At 38.4% G+C, this 16,597-nt stretch overlaps 1 protein-coding gene across 10 annotated transcripts in view; it reads left to right on the top strand.

Moving 5' to 3' along the window:
• plekha7b (pleckstrin homology domain containing, family A member 7b) overlaps positions 1 to 16,597 on the top strand; it is a 463,115-nt gene that overhangs the window by 413,917 nt on the left and 32,601 nt on the right. For all 10 annotated transcript variants that reach the window (XM_072592395.1, XM_072592385.1, XM_072592393.1 and 7 more), the window contains 2 exons: positions 4,345 to 4,436; positions 7,609 to 7,806. In XM_072592395.1, coding sequence (XP_072448496.1) covers positions 4,345 to 4,436; positions 7,609 to 7,806 — 290 coding nt within the window. The remainder of the gene's footprint in view (positions 1 to 4,344; positions 4,437 to 7,608; positions 7,807 to 16,597) is intronic.

Genomic DNA, 16,597 nt, shown 5'->3' with positions numbered 1-16,597 from the left:
TACAGTCTAAGGATACAGGGTAGGCCATTTAGGACTGAAACGAGGAGAAGTGAGCCTGTGGAATTCTCTGCTGCAGAAGGCTGTTGAGGTTAATGTTTTTAAGCAGGGGCTAGATATAATTCTTAGCATGAAAGGGATTAAAGGGTATGGGAAAAAGCAGAGACAAGCAGCTAAGTTAGATGATCAGCCATGATCATAGCAACAGCTGAACAGGCTAGAAGAGCCAATTAGCTGACTATTTTCTGTTTATAAACAGTCAAGAAATTTACTTCTCCTGTTCATGTTTCTCCACAGTTGAAGGATTTTGTTTCTTGCATAACTTTGCTTTAACATGTGCCTTCCAATGCCAGGTGTGTATGTGCACGTGTGAGAGCAAACATTAGGTGTAGAAAGCTTATTCTACAGCAAAAGTAATCTCAGCCAGACAGAGTATCCAACTATCAACCCTTAATGTTCAGTGACATTACCAATGCTAAGTTCTCGACTGTCAACATCCTGGAGCCTTCAGTTGACCAGAAACCTAACTGGACCGATGAACTGTGACTAAAAGGGCATGTCAGAGGCTAGGAATTGCAGTGAGTAACTCCCCTCCGGATCCCTCTAGTTTCTGTCCACCGTCTATAAGGCAAAGGTCAGGGTGTAATGGAATTATCTCCCTATTTGCCTGGATAAATACAGCTCAAACAGCACTAAAGAAGCTTAACGCCATCCAAGATAAAGCAACCCCTTAATTGGCATCCCATTCACCACATCAGCAGTTGCTTCCACCAACATAGTGTGACAGCAGTGTGTGCTGTTGATGAGATGCTGTTCAATAACTCATCAAGGTTCCTTTGACGGCACCTTCCAAATGTGTGACTTTGACGTTGTCCACCAAGATGATGTTTGGCATGCTTTCTTTTATTGGTCAGATCATTGAGAATAGGAGATGGGAGGTCATTGGTTAGGCCACTTTTGGAATATTGTGTGCAATTCTGGTCTCCCTCCTATCGGAAGGATCTTGTGAAACTTGAAATAGTTCAGAAAAGATTTACAAGGATGCTGCTAGGGTTGGAGAGCTTGAGTTATAAGGCGAGGCTGAATAGGCAGGGTCTCTCTTTCTTGGAGCATCGAAGGCTGAGGGGTGACCTTATAGAGGTTAATAAAATAATGAAGGACATAGGGTAAATGTCAAGGTCTTTGCCCTGGAATGGGGGAGTCCAGAACTAGAGGGCATAGGTTTAGGGTGAGAGGGGAAAAATTTTAAAAGGGTCCTAAGAGGCAAACTTTTCATGCAGAGGATGGTGCATGTTTGGAATGAGCTGCCAGAGGAAGTAATGGAGGCTGGTACAGTTACAACATTTTAGAAGGCATCTGGATGTTTATATGAATAGGAAGTGTTTTGAGGGATATGGGCCAAGTACTGGCAAATGGGACTAGATTAAGTTAGGATATCTGGTCAGCATGGGCAAGTTGGACCAAAGGATCTATTTCTGTGCTATACATCTCTCTGACTCTATGGCAGCAGATGTATCTGCAAGGTCTCCTCCAATCCACTCACCATTCTGAGTTGGGATTATGTCATGTTCCTTCACTGTTATTAGGCGTAAATCTTGGATCTCATCCCTTTAAAGCCCTGTGGGTAACAAACTAGACTGATTCAAGAAGGCAGCCCACGACATCTTCTCCCGGATTGTTGGGAATCAACCGTATGTCTGACTGCACCTAATGTCATCTGAACACTTAAAGGCTGGTTCTAAGGCCAGTTGGTTATAGTTCTAAGGTTATAGTATTCTGTTGCTGCTTAGCTGAGAGCAGTTTCCTGCAAATAGACTGAAGATTAAATGTAATTTTCGTGTTTTCCGAACCTCAGCTAGCAATGTGCGTAACTAGTTGAAGTATTGTTGAAGAGTAGCGTTATAAGATGTGAAAAACTGTTGTAGTGGGGGAGGTAGTGCCGACCAATGATAGTGCAAATCTGCACTTCCATTCATGCTACAGTGAGAGTCAGAACAGAGCCCAGGATTTTCACAAGGTGAAAATAGAAAGGTAAAATCAGCTCATGTCACAACCATAGTTGCTAGTAGTTTCTGGGTTCACAAAGTAATATTGGCAGACCTAGATCCTCAGTATGCCATCACAGCAATGCCTGGCACATGCCAAGTGACCTTAGGAAAGAATTTCACAGGACAATATTTCAGAAGGATTCAATAGCAAGATACCCATGTAATTGCTTACAGTGGGGTGAAGTGTCATATCGGGTGTGATAATTAATAATGAGAAACAATGGTCCTTCTCAACTGCATGGCTGTGCTTGTGCACAACTGCTGCAAGGTTCCATGCACAGTGATCAACACTGGCATGCCAGTTGCTGCATTGGCATTCGTTTCTGGAATTCACTGCCATACGCAGACCTTGGAGACCTATGGAGTCAGAAATAGAAGTCAAGGGAATACTGGTGGGAAGATAAGTGGTGATGCTGACACAAGGAATCTACAAATGGATGTAGCTCAGTGAAGTGAGGGTCCAAGACCATGGCAGGTGGACAATAATGTGGGGGAAATGGCAGGAAAATAGAGAAACTGAATGTTAGTTAAATGGGCAAAGGCTACAGAAAGCTGCAGCACATAGACTTGGGAGTCCTCATGCATAAATAAAAAAACAAGTTGGCATATTAACACAGGAGATAAATGGGATGTTGGCCCTGATTTCAAAGACAATGGATAACTTACTAAAATTGTAACCGGTTAGGCCACAGCTGGAATACTGTGAACGGTTTTCGTCCCCTCATCTAAGAAAAACATACTGGCATTAGAAGCAGTAGAGAGAAGATTCACTAGGATTATCCTGGTATAGAATCCTGGGTCTTATGAGGTGAGCTTGTGCAGTTTGGGCATGTATTCAATGGAGTTTAGAAGAATGTGACAGGGGATCTTATTGAAAAATACAGGATTCTTACAAGGTGGGGGACTCAACAGGGTAGATTTAGACAAGTTGTTTCCTCTTGAGGGAGATCCTAGGACCAGAAGGTATCATCTGAGGAAGGGCTCACCCAGTTAGAATGAAGATTAGGAATTTGTTGTAAGGAGAGTAAATCTGTGCAAATCTTTATCAGAAAAGAACGGTAAAGGCTAGGTCATTAAGTAAACTCTGAGCTGAAATAGTCAAGTTTTTTGATCAATATGGGAATCGGGGGTTATGGGAAAAAAGCAGTAAAGTGGAGTTGAGGATTATGACATCAGAAATGATCTCCTTGTGGGATGGAGCAGACTCCATGGCTGAATGCCCTACTTCTCTTATGCTTTATGATGTTTTAAAACTTGGGCTCTTATGAATAACGTATGCAATATGCAAGAATTAGAATGTATCCTAGCTCCTTAACTTTGATAGTAAGGACTGACTGCAGATGCTGGAAGTCCGAGTCAATAAAATGTGGAGTTGGAAAGAGACAGCAGGTCAGACAGCATCTGAGGAGCAAGAAAGTCAATATTTCGGGTGAGGACCCTTCAAGACCCTGCTCGACCGATGCTGTCTGACCTGTTGTGCCTTTCCAGCTCCACATTTTGTCAACTTATTATTTTGGTGTCTGAATTTCTTATCTGTAATAAGGAAGGTCATTTAAACTTAACTATGTCATTCTGTAATTTGAAGGTCCAGTTGGAAACTCCTTACCCCAGAAATGGAAATAGACCCAGAAACTTTAACAAAATAACTTTAAATAGTTGTTCACCTAATTTCTGGACTCTTTCCTTCATGAATTTTGGTCTGACTCATTAATGTTTGGTTTCTCTCTCTCAAATTGCTTATGGCTGTCTTGCCCAAATGGTTATTATTCACATGTGAGATTTGATTGAATTTTTGTGCAAGTGAAAATAGTACAGGAGACCTGAACACCCAACCGAGATCCTGGCCCCTCGCCATTTTGACGAGCAGGAAATGAAGATGGATTTTGATTACACGTGCATAGGTTAACAAAGTAACTGCATGTGGTCAAGTGCAACTGACTTCATTTTCATTGGTGGATGCCCTAAACGTGACTTGTGCACTTTTGACCTAGTGGAAGAATGTCTAAAATGATGGGTGTTGCTTTTGGAGAGATATCATACTCTTTTGGTAAGTAAGTAACCCAGCTGAGATCATCAAACTCATTCAAGATTGTCAGTTGAGCCTAGGTGGTTCACAATCTGCATAATTCTACCATGGGTTCCGTGGTTTTTGAACTATTAATTTTGTACAAAATTAAGAAATTTAACAACATTTTGGCAGGATAGTTCCCTGTATTGTATTATTTAGTCCTCTTTATTTGCACAAAGTTACAGAGCAAGTCATTTTCAGAAACATTAATTTCCATCTTATTATTCCCAGGATTGTCGTCATCTAACTCAGGGCTACAGCAATCATCAACCATAGCATCTTTTGTCACACTTAGGCGGAAAAATGATGAACTTAGTTCTAAGGTAAACTATCTTTTAGTTTGTTTCTAATTTGGCTTGCATTTGCATTTTCCGTTCAGTTTCGATGGTGGACATATTAACTTTGAAGTGTTAGCTGGTGGTGTTCAGAACTATAATTATAATCTATCTTCTCCCAAACTTGAGAGAAAACATTTTACATTGTCTGACACCAAGGCGAGATGTTCTAAAGTACATAGATATCTTGGGTGGTGGTAGTAATTTCAATTGTTGAATTGAGAACATTACACAAGAACTTTTGTTTTTATTAATTCACAGGTTGTGGGTGTCACTGGAGAGGCCAGCATTTATTACCAATCCCTAAATATCCAGGTTAAGTGTCAACCACATTGCTATGGGTCTGATGTCACATGTAGGCCAGACCAGCTAAGGATGGCTGAAGGACATGAGTAAACCAGATGTGTTTTCTGATAATTGTCCATGTTTAGTGGTCATTATTAGGCTATTAATTCCAGATAATTCTGGATGTAGGTTTGCTGGAAGATTCATTTTCAGATGTTTCATCACCATATGCGGTAACATCTTCAGTGAGCCTCTGGACGAAGCACTGTTGGTGTTTCCTGCTTTCTATTTATATGTGTGGTTTCCTTGGGGTGGTGATGTCAGTTTCTGTGGTGATGTCATTTCCTATGGTGATTTCATTTCCTGTTCTTTTTCTCAGTGGGTGGTAAATGGGATCCAAGTCAAGGTGTTTGTTGATAGAGTTCCGGTTGGAATGCAATGCTCCTATTAATTCTCATGAATGTCTCTGTTTGGCTTGTCCTAGGATGAATGTGTTGTCCCAGTCAAAGTGGATGCCCTTCCTTATCTATATGTAAGGATACTAGTGAAAGAGGGTCATATCGTTATAAAATTTACAAAGTACCATGCAAGAATTGTAACAAGCACTACATTGGACAAACAGGCAGAAAACTAGCCACCAGGATAGATGAACATCAACTTGCCACAAAACGACATGTCCCCCTCTCACTCATATCCTTTTGTATTGATAAGGAAGGACACCAATTCAACTGGGACAACACATCCATTCTCTGGCAAGCCAAACGGGGACATGCATGAAAATTCCTAGAACCGTGGCATTCCAACCAGAACTTAATCAACAAACACTTTGACTTGGATCCCATTTACAACCCCCTGAGAAAAAACAAAAAAATTATGTCACCACAGGAAATGACATCACTGACCCAAGGAAACACAAACAAATAAATAGAAAGCAGGAAACACCAGTAGTGCTTTGTCCAGTGGCTCACTGAAGATGTTACCTAGTACGGTGATGACATGTCTGAAAACTAACCTCCCAGCTTAGTGAGGAAACCTATATCCAGAGCCTCAACCTGAGCCACAAATCTTCTCAAAACTTGCTAATTCCCAGATAGCTTTTGAATTCAAATTCCACTGTCTGTCATGGCAGGATTTGAATGTGGGTCCTCAGAATGTTACCAGGTCTCTGGATGATAATAATAGTCTTGTGATAATACCTCTAGGCCATCACCTCCCCTTATGATATTGACTGTTGTACATTTTTCTTGATTTAATGTGCTGAAACTGAAGCATTGTGTATTCTCACTGATAACACTGGAAATTGTTTAAAGAGCACATTAAAATTATGCAGTCCATACCCTCCCAATGTTTACTAGGTATGGATTTAAAAAGTACCTGTGCATCAAGGAACTTGTTTCATTTTGAAAGCGTCTTCCTTAAATAAAAACAAATAATTATATTTGTGTTCCCACTACAATCTGTCATGTTTTCTATTTTGAAATTTGAGGAAAGAATCTGGAAATACTGAATCCAATATGGGCAGATATTAGTGCAGCTGATTCGACTTAGAGATTTTAGGATTACAGCTTTCTTCTTGTAAATTCTGAGTCTGATTCTCTTGAAGGTTTCTAGGAATTGACTTTGTTTTCTCCTTTGCACCAATTAATCGAACATGTTATAACGTCAAGTCACCTACTTTCTGGGGTGGCATGGTGGCTCAGTGGTTAGCACTGCTGCCTCACAGCACTCGGGACACTGGTTCAATTCCCACCTTGGGCGACTGTGTGGAGTTACACATTCTCCCCATGTCTGTGTGGGTTTCCTCCAGGTGCTCCGGTTTCCCCTCTCAATCCAAAGATGTGCTGGTCAGGTGAATTGGCCACATTAAATTGCCCATAGTGTTAGGTGCATTAGTCGTAGGTCTGGGTGGTGCCTCTTTGTGTGGGCTTGTTCGGCCGACGGGCCGGTTTCCTTACTGTAGGGAATCTAGTCTTTGAATCATTGTAATGCAAATTTTTCAGTTGTAGTCTGCCCTAACACACACTATCTGAGCCTCAGAATCATCAACAAAACTTTCCAAGTGAAATATCAGGTAAAAAGCTATTGCAGTATAGGTGGTAAGTAGGAATGTAGAGTTGAGATTACTGTCAGATCAGCCATTGTCTTGTTAAATGGCAAACTGGTTTGAGAAGAAACATGGCCTACTCCTGCTCCTAATTTGTATGTTCATTTGAGTAACATTTTAGAAAAAAATAATTTGCTCATTTTACTTTAAGCAATTACTTTTGCATGTTTCCAAGTCTGCAGTTCTAAGTCTGTGATTGCTAGGAACTTGGATGTTTAGCAGTTTCACATGCTGCTTGGTAAGAGGATTTCTGCATGTGCTATTAGTTTTGTTGTCGGTAAATCTGCTTATTAAGAAGCTCCTGTGGTGTCAAATACGTCAAGTCATTATGATTCCATCCAGTTTTTTTTGTTTGCCTTTCCCAACACTAGTTGCCTTCTACTACCCCTCCCCCTCTTCAAACCCAATCCAACACACCAGCCCCAAGTGTGATTCTTGGATACTGTATTTGGAGTTTGCTATACTACCTACATTGTAACATCTGGACAGAATATCTGTTGAGAAATATCAGGTCAATAAAACATTGCCAAAGATTTCACTTACCAATCAATAATTTTAAATGATTTGAGAAAAAGGTTTGATAAGTGAATAATTATTCACCAAAATGATGACTATTTAGTTCGCGATAATGGATTAATTCCTTCTGTAAAAGAAGTTCCCACAATTGTTTTGAACAATATTACAAATTGGAATTACTATAAGATCCTGGTTTGTGTAAAAGATTTAACAACCTCTCACCCCTCTTTCCCCATGTTTTTCTTGTTTGTACAGGAAAGGCCAAAAAGTGCCTTGGAGCGTCTCTATGGAGAACACCAAAGAGGCAGAATGAGTGCAGAGGAACAGTTGGAACGTATGAAGAAGCATCAGAAGGCTTTGGTTCGTGAGCGAAAGAGAACGCTGAGTCTTGGAGAACGACACTCCACATCATCTCGGACCTCTTCCAGACCAGTCTCTGTTGATGCTGGCTCAGTACGTTAGTTTCTCCAGAAAGTACAATAGCAAATAAGGAATGCCACAGCTGCAAAGAATAGGATGTACTGTATATTCCTTCCATAAGAAGGATCCATCTAAATAATGGCACTGATGAGATGAACATTCTGTTCAATATAATCTGAAGGGATTATTGCAAAGTATTAGCAATTACACCATAATTAGTAAAATGACTAGCTGCTCATTTTCATCAGCTGCAAAATGTGAGGAGGTTATTTGGCATAACTGCAGGTAAGTTGGTAAGAGGATGGTGCTGTTGGAGTAGTATTTGGATGTTATCAGATGGTTTTGGATTTGGAATAATATTTCACTGGAAAAAGGGAATCATAGAATGTGCTTTCACTATAACCCAGATAGTTAACACTGAGCAGCGTGAGCCTTTCAAAATCTGTGGCAGGTTTTTGAACAGAAATTATTTTTTAATCAAACTGGAAAATGAAATTATTTTTGAAAACAATTTCTAAAATTTGGAATGGCTAAATATGCCATTTTGAACTTGAAAAATATTTCCTTAAACTGTACTAGGAAACACATTTGTGCTTTACTTTGCTGAGTATCAATGTCCAAACATTTTCAACAAAACACTTTATTTCCTTTATCAAATAGTAAAGTGATTGAAGTAATTCTAGTTGCCAATGCTTATGGATCAAACAAATAGATCTTTATGAATTGATAGTAAGGTTCTATACTGTTGAATTCGGATTTTCACCTGCAGTTGCTGATAAGGCTCATTGTTCCTGTAGGGATTGCTAAAGGCATTTAACAGCAATGCTGCAGTCAGTACAATCGATATGTTGCTTCCTCAGATGAAATCTTGTCAGTGAATGGACATCCTTCACCACAACTAACCACATGCAATTAAACCACTCATTGATAGTTAACCTAGAATTCAGCATTAGATTTGTAGTAGACTTACCAATGATATTGTACAGTCTACATTTTGAGAATCCTGTATAGCTGAATCAATGCACAAGTTACCCAACTGTTGGCAATCTCTTGCCCTTTCTTATGCTTTCATCATTAAGATCTTTACTTGCTTGTCTGTAATATCTAACCAAATGATTTGTCTTTTGTGTCTTACCAGGCCTCACTGTGTTTATGTGTAACAATGCATTGTGGTGCTTGAATAGTAATGCAATGCTTGCGACCCTTTTTAGGTCCTTACTCTGTGTCTATTCCTTTTTTGGGTCTAAAATTTAAAAAAAATTAATTCACTTTAGTTTGTGCTTAAGCTAAACAGCTAAATGGCAGCTAACAAGTTACTGAATATTTCTAACATCCTTAGTAGGTAGAAAGTTTTTAATGAGTGGCACTGTTCATATCAACTGTCCATGCATCCCTGCTTCAGTTGGCTTTTAATCGAGTTAAATTGTAATGGATTAGTATAACACATTGATAAATTGTTAGGTGCAAATTGTTCCATTACCATGGGTTATTTTAAATTTAGAAAAAGTCTGAATTCATAATTTTCAATTATATTTTGAAGTAGCAGCTTTCAGTTATCAGCAGCAATTTAGACACTTTTGAAGACTGCCTGTTTAATGTATAGTGTTTAGCAGATGTTGGCACTAGGTACAAAATCACTGCCTATCTCTGGAATGAATCCGCAGTTGAACCCAACATCTGGAGAGGTCAAGAATTAGACAAACAAAAATCCACTTGGAACCAAATTGTAAAACAAATAATTTCATTGCCTTGAGTGTGTTTTGCAGAAGTGCCCTTATTTAGTAAATTTATTGTCTGCACTTTTAACAAATGATCTTGTACATACATTTTCTGGTTTCCTAACATTTGTGTTAGTTTTTTTTTCACATAAAGAATAACCAGATCCAAAATGTATACTGTAAAATTCCATGTGTAGGTTGCCTCTCATTATTGGATTATTACATCTAACTAGAAAGGTACCATCTGTATACTAGTGCAAGTATTTTTTTTGAAAGAAGTCTGCAATTTTTAACCAAAATAACCACTATAAATGTAGGATGCAATTTGTACGTGGATATGATTTGTTATCTGGGTTTTATGGTAGCTAATTAGCAAATGATACAACATAGTTGTGAAATATAGGTGCTATTTATTTGTTACCTAATTATTGTTTCTCGCATCAAATGTAGTTTCATATTACATAAAAAGCAAATAAATCTGATAATTAAGATATTAATCAGTGATGGATTTTCGTCATCATTATGACTAATCTGTGTAAATGTATTTTTATCGACTGTTGATTAATTCCATCACACTGAGGCCTGGTTCTAGGTACAAACTGTTCATCTCTTAATGCCTTCTTTTCTTGCACAAACACACACAGATGCACACAAACAAATGGAATAGAAATGGGAAAACTTGCATGTCAGGGTAGCATTCTTACAATGGAAAGGATCATCTTGTGGCTTTGTGCATCTAAAAACTAAACAAGATATATGAATGTATTCTGTCTCTGAATGGTTGAAAGTTTATATGACCTTGGAGCAAAGTGGTGAAATTTCTTTTCTTTACTTCACTTTTCCTTATTTATGTCACATTTTGGTACTTGTGCATTTTCAATTCAGTTACAAGGAGTGATTGAACTATTTGCTGAACATGAGCAAAATGGTGTTGTTGGTGACCACCACAATTATATTTAAATATGGCTTTAAGTCATCAGTTATCTGTGCTTTTGAGAATGTTCTATAGCTATGCTCTGAAGAAAGTCTACAAATTATTTTTGTGAATTTAGTACTTTGTGTATATTTTGTACACAACTGTCTAGTTTTAAAGGAGGAAAGGTATGTTTTATGCTGTTAAACCTCATTAGTTGTACAAGCATGTAGTGTAGTTTATATCTTCAAAATAATTAGTTGGGGTCCCAAATTAGATATAATTTCACTTAATTTTCTATATTACTATGCAGTCAAAGTGTACTCAAATTAACTAAAAGCTGTTATTAGCTTGTCTGAATCATATTTTTACAATGCAAGTTCCCTAGAGCACAGCATTTTGAATGTGAAAGAAGATTTTTAATATACATTGTGTTGCAAAAGACATTGAGATGGTCAACATTTATTGCCTAGTTCTAATGTTCCTTCAGAAGATGATGATGCGACGTTGTTTGGTAGAGATTTTGACCCAGTAACAATGAAGAAATAGGGAAATATTTCCACTTCTGGATCGTATGCGTTAAAGGGAAAATTGCAGATGGTGGGGTTCCCATATGCTGCTGCCCTTGTTGTTCTCAACAGTGTAGCTCCTGTGATTTTATTTTCATGATGCAGTTGAAGAAACTTTGTTGAGCTGCTGCTGTTATTCTAGGTTGCAGTCTGCAGCCATGGTGTGCTGGTACTCGATGGAATGAATGTTTGTGATGAATGGGATATCCACTAAGCAGGCTGCTTTTTACTAGATGCTCAAGATGCGCCCATTGAGGCAAGTGAAGAGTTAATCCATAATATTCTTGACTTATGCCCTTTTAAATAATGGAAAGACATTAGGAGGCTGTTTCTGATCTGCTCCTGTAGCTATAGTGTTTATGTTGGTGGTCAAGTTAAATTTCTCATTAAAGATAAAAGCAAGGATATTAGATGTTAGAAACCTCATTGAATGCTTTAGGAAGTTGCTCATTGCCTGATAATTCTGTGATATAACTGTTACTTACTGCTTGAGAATGTTTGCCATGTCATGCTGTATGCAAGTATAGATGACTTCATCATCATATAGCAATTGTAAGTGAAACTGAACATTTCCACTCTTGGTCTTATTATAAAAGGAATGTCAATGCAGTTGAACATGGTTGAGTCTATAACACTACAACAATATTTTAAGGCTCTTTTGTTGCAATGGTAGTCTCCCTACCTCTCAGTCAGGATGCCCAGGTTCAAGTCACACCTGCTCCAGAGGTGTGTCATTACATCTCTGAGCAGTTTGATTAGAAAATATCTGCAGTGCTATCTTGAGGCTGACCACCAATTGCTTTTCACTAGCTACGACTCTGGGCAACACAGAATTTTCTTCCTAATTTCCGATCAGTTCACCTTTTCATGCTGCCTTGATGTCAGGGGCAGAAACTTGACCTCACCTGTTGAAGTCCAGCTCTCTTACCAATGTTTGGTCCAAGCCCTGGAGCTGGATAGTGCCGAAAGCAAAAACAGAAACTGAGCATTAGGAAGCAAGCTATTGGTGAGTGAGTACCACCTAACTACGTTGGAACAACTTGGCACAGGGTGCAACTAGTTCTGGAAAATCCATATGTAGCGCCACACCTGAGATTTTTGCAACTAATAGCCTTTTCTGTTCCTCTGTGCTCAGTCTCTTCTTGACATCGTGTTGATTAAATTGAATTGACTGAAAGCTGGCACCTTTGGTGATCTTGTACACGTGATAAATAATTGATTGGCTGCTCAATCCCCATGTTTTCTTTCTGTAATAGTGCGCTATCATCAATGTCACTGGCATCAATAGTCACTTTAAATGGCTTTGCACGATTCACTGCACACTTGGGCCATCTCCTGTGGATTCAGTCTGTAGAAATGTTGGCTTATTGGTGATACACCCCCAATATTAATATCATGTATAGTCACAAAGATGTTTCTCCTGATCTGTTTACACAAATTGTTTCATGATTCAGTAACAGCTTTCATAAGTGACTTGAATAGTTTTTTGGGAGGTGACATAATATTCCATCTAACTGGTCAAGCATCTGTGATTCCATTTGATTACTTGAGTGAAACTTGAAAGTTTTCAAATTCTGATTTGATCTTGAATCATTCTGATATTTTTATTTTACTCCCTAACTACTTATTTAACATTGGGAAATCTACTTCATGCCTAGCTATTCTCCCTGTCCATCGAATTATTTTAACTCATTAATTTGACACATTCTCCTTTTTTTTCCTCCTATCTGGAATGCTCACTGTATTACTAACATAATTGTGTTTCTTTTTGCTATGATGGGGTCCATTGAATATCTCTTTTAATGGGTCCCCAGAGATGGCTAATACCTTAACTCAGTTGGAAAAATTCCAAGTATTTGGCCTTTTTAATCAGCTCGAATTTTAATTATTGAGCAAATACTTTCAGGCCAACACTGATGCTTTGGTTAATGTTTCTTAGAAATTTGACCTAGGTCAGAAGTGTGTGTTGGCTTATAAGCTTTATTAATTTATGGGGCCCTCTCACCTCATGCTTATCTGTCAGTTCAAAAGGATTGGAAACTATGGATTCATTAGGGTATCCAAAATGGCAAACAATAACAAGGGAATTATTTTATTCCAAGCATTCCTTATCACAAATTCTAATCTTTTTCTTTACAATTTTATTCCAACTTTCCAACACTTCCTGAGATGGTGGATGATGAGCTTTCAATTCAATTCAGAGTCTCAAACTCTGAATATTTGGGAAAAATGTGCATCTTTATCTGATGGTGTTTTGTGCGGTAATTCATATCCCTTCTTTTATGAAATGAACTATGTAGTTTTTGCCTGAAATTTCTCAAAGGTACTACTTTGAGGAAATGTTGTTGAAACATTCATGATTATTAAAAGTTACAGTTTCCAACTTGTGCTTTTAGCTAAGATTCCTGTACAATTCACTAAAATTCTGCTAACTTTATTTTTGTTCAATGCTGGTTTTCAATTAAAGATGCAAAGTTAATTGAAAATTGGGGTTTACTACTACCTGACGCACATGACTGTCTGACAAAACTTAACTGCATTATTATGTAATCATGGCAAATAAAAATGGTGTTTGGCATTTTAGCCTTCATTTCCTCATACCTAAGTGACCTGCCACTGGAATATTGTGGAGATACTGAGATGGAAGCTACTGCTTGATGGACTACTGCTGAGAGACTGATGGAGGGCTTTTGTCCGAAACGTCGTTTTTCCTACTCCTCAGATGCTGCCAGACCTGCTGTGCTTTTCTAGCACCACTCTAATCTTGACTCTAATCTCCAGCATCTGCAGTACCCACCTCTGCGTACTGCTAAGAGACTGTCCATTCCACATTGCTTGGTATTTGAGGTGGTCTTCAATTCCAGATTAAAACTTTGCTGTTTTAATAATAACCTGCAGATATTGGTTCTGTTTAAATCTGATGCAACTCTCAACTCAAGGTCCATCTGTTGCATTTCTGGTAAAGAAGATGGGGCTCAATGTATCAAGTCTAATGCTCTTTATCATCATCCTTTTTAAGTTTTTGAAAATAGTGTCAGAGAAAAGAGTTTTCTGATCATCTTTGTATGTAATCTTTGTCTAATGTTATGGACTTAAGATCTTGTCACAACATAATCATGAAATAATCTTGTTTCTTTTACTTCTATGGCTGGTCCCACGCCATCACTAAGGCCAATATTTTTGAACCAGCCCAGTTGTTACTCAAGAAAAATCTGTTCTTAAGGGATTGTTTGCATTACTCCAACTTATCCACTTATTAAATCACTCTGTAGCCTGACTATATAATCTGACTGGTTTGTGACCCCAGTGTTTGCTTCCAATTTAATATATTAAAACTTTTTAACTCCTCTCGAAGACACATTATGATCAGGTCAGATCAGTGACAGACTTGCTCTTGTATTTCTCATATCTTTGAAATTTCATTTCCATGATTTTGAAGCAAAATACTCCAGTCTTCAGCAATAATAGAGGAAGAACTTGCTGCTGACCCATCCTTCCCTTCTTATTGGATTCTGAAGGAACACACTCCACCTATACTGCTGCTATCGTTTTAATACATATTTCCTTTGCTGATGTACACTTTTCTAAGTATTTTGTGAGCAATAAATCTTCATTTAACTTCAAGCAATTAGTTTTCTAATTAGCTTATTAGAATGGAAGCATATTATTTTCTTTGTCACTTTTAGGTCCTAGTCTTGCTCCTTTGTTATTTTGATGTCCTTCTGTTTTCTATAAAACTGTGACCTTGTCCATTCCCTTGTGCTGTTTTTTTTTCTACTTTCAGTGATTGAAGCCACTGATCTCCCTCCATTTAATTCTAAATACTCTATGCTTCTTCTCATCATGAGATCCTACCTTTGATTTTTACCTTAAAAATGTCCACTAATTCTTCCTGTTTAGCCCTAATCTTCTGACAGATGTAAATAATTGAATCTTTTATTCCACATGAACAGAAATCTGTATTTCTTTCCAATGAAAAGATAGTCTTGCCCCTTTGAGGCAAAATAATCCTAGGCTGAGAGGCAATTAAGGTTAGAATACAGATTAGAAAAAAGGAGGTGCATGATCAGACATATCTTAGATCTTTCCAGTTTCATTTGTTTCTTAATTTCCTCACTCATGGACCTCAAACTATTTTGCTTATTTTGCTGAAAGTACACACCTGAAGATTTTCCCTTTCAAGATTATTGCAGTTGTACCTTGTGAAATTGAGTTATAATCCAAAAGAATGGCAGTTGTGCTTTATTTGTAAATGGTCGTCAGGTATAAAATTTACATCCCTCTCCTCTTATCTTCTGATTTTTCATCTCAGTAACAAAAATACAATGGAATTTCCACAGGGAGATTGTAAAAATGTTGCCCAAAATGAACACAGCAAATCTCTTGCAGTAACAAACAAAAAGCAGACACTCAGCAGGTCTGGCAGCATCTGGATAGAGAAAAGAGTTAACTTTTTGACACCAGTGACCCTTGGAATCCTCCAACAATTTTTAGTTTTGTTTGCTTCAGATCACCACTGTCCACACCTCCTTTATTTTAAAGCTCCTGCAATACGCAGTTGGGTTGAAAAGATGAAGTAGCAAAACTCCATCCAACCGTCTACAAATTCGTTCATTCAGAGCTGTCAGAAAGGCGTAGTCAAGTTTCTCCATGAATCACTGTTTCAATTCTTGCAGACCATACATTGCTGGTCAATCAGAGGCCAGCAGCTCGTGGGTCCTAAAGTCTGCTGGTCAAGGCCTACTCCTCTGGAACCAGCAGTGAGAAGATACGTACTCGCAAGTACTTCTCATGGGGAAGTGGGATCAGACGCTTTTGACACAAGGTTGGGTCAGGGGAGGTCGGGAGAGTGACTCCTTCCAGGAAGGATGTTCTCTTCCCTACTCCCATCCATGTTTCTCGTGTTCTCTCTCCACCCGTAAAGTTCACGTTTTGGGTCCAGTGAGCCCTCTTCAGAACAGTTCTGAAGTTGGGCCACTGGACCTTTTAAAAAATATACTCTGCTTTCTCCCCACAGACTCTGCCAGATCTGCTGCGTTTTCCCAGCAATTTCTGTTTCCGTTCATTGAAATCTGGCCTGCTGTTTTTTTTTTATATATAAATAAGTGCCCTGAAATCTTGTACTCGTGCACTTGTATTTTTGAAGGAAATTCTTCAAGCACGTAATCTGTGGCAAAATGTGAGATAACCAGGCAGCTAGAGGAGGTGGAAAGGAGTGATGATTTCAAGGTAAGCAGCAAGGCTCTGGGTTACTGATTTGATACGGGTTGTGGAGTCAGGGGTCAACCACCCAAATGCTGTAATTAGGATTGCGTGAGGTAGGCTATCGCAATGGATAAGGTAGGAAAGAGTCTGGGAAATGGTAAGGAGTTAAGAAATATTTGGAAGATTTTAACTGATTTCCTAAAGGTTTATAATTTTGATATTTATCACAGCATTGACTGCTGACTTAGATAAACTTAGACTGTTGCAAGGTGACGCTTTGTGGCCAGAACCTGTAACTGCAAACAAAACTTGCATGTGTAAAATATGAATACACCATTTTGCTGTTGCTGTATTAGAAGCAAACATTGCCTGACATTTAACATTGAAAATTCCTATCACAATGCCATCTAATATACATA

This window comes from Chiloscyllium punctatum, chromosome 22 (assembly GCF_047496795.1).
Source record: "Chiloscyllium punctatum isolate Juve2018m chromosome 22, sChiPun1.3, whole genome shotgun sequence".
Classification (NCBI taxonomy): Eukaryota; Metazoa; Chordata; class Chondrichthyes; order Orectolobiformes; family Hemiscylliidae; genus Chiloscyllium; species Chiloscyllium punctatum.
The sequence above is the reverse complement of the archived record's forward strand: the minus strand, read 5'-3'. Positions and strand labels throughout refer to the sequence as shown.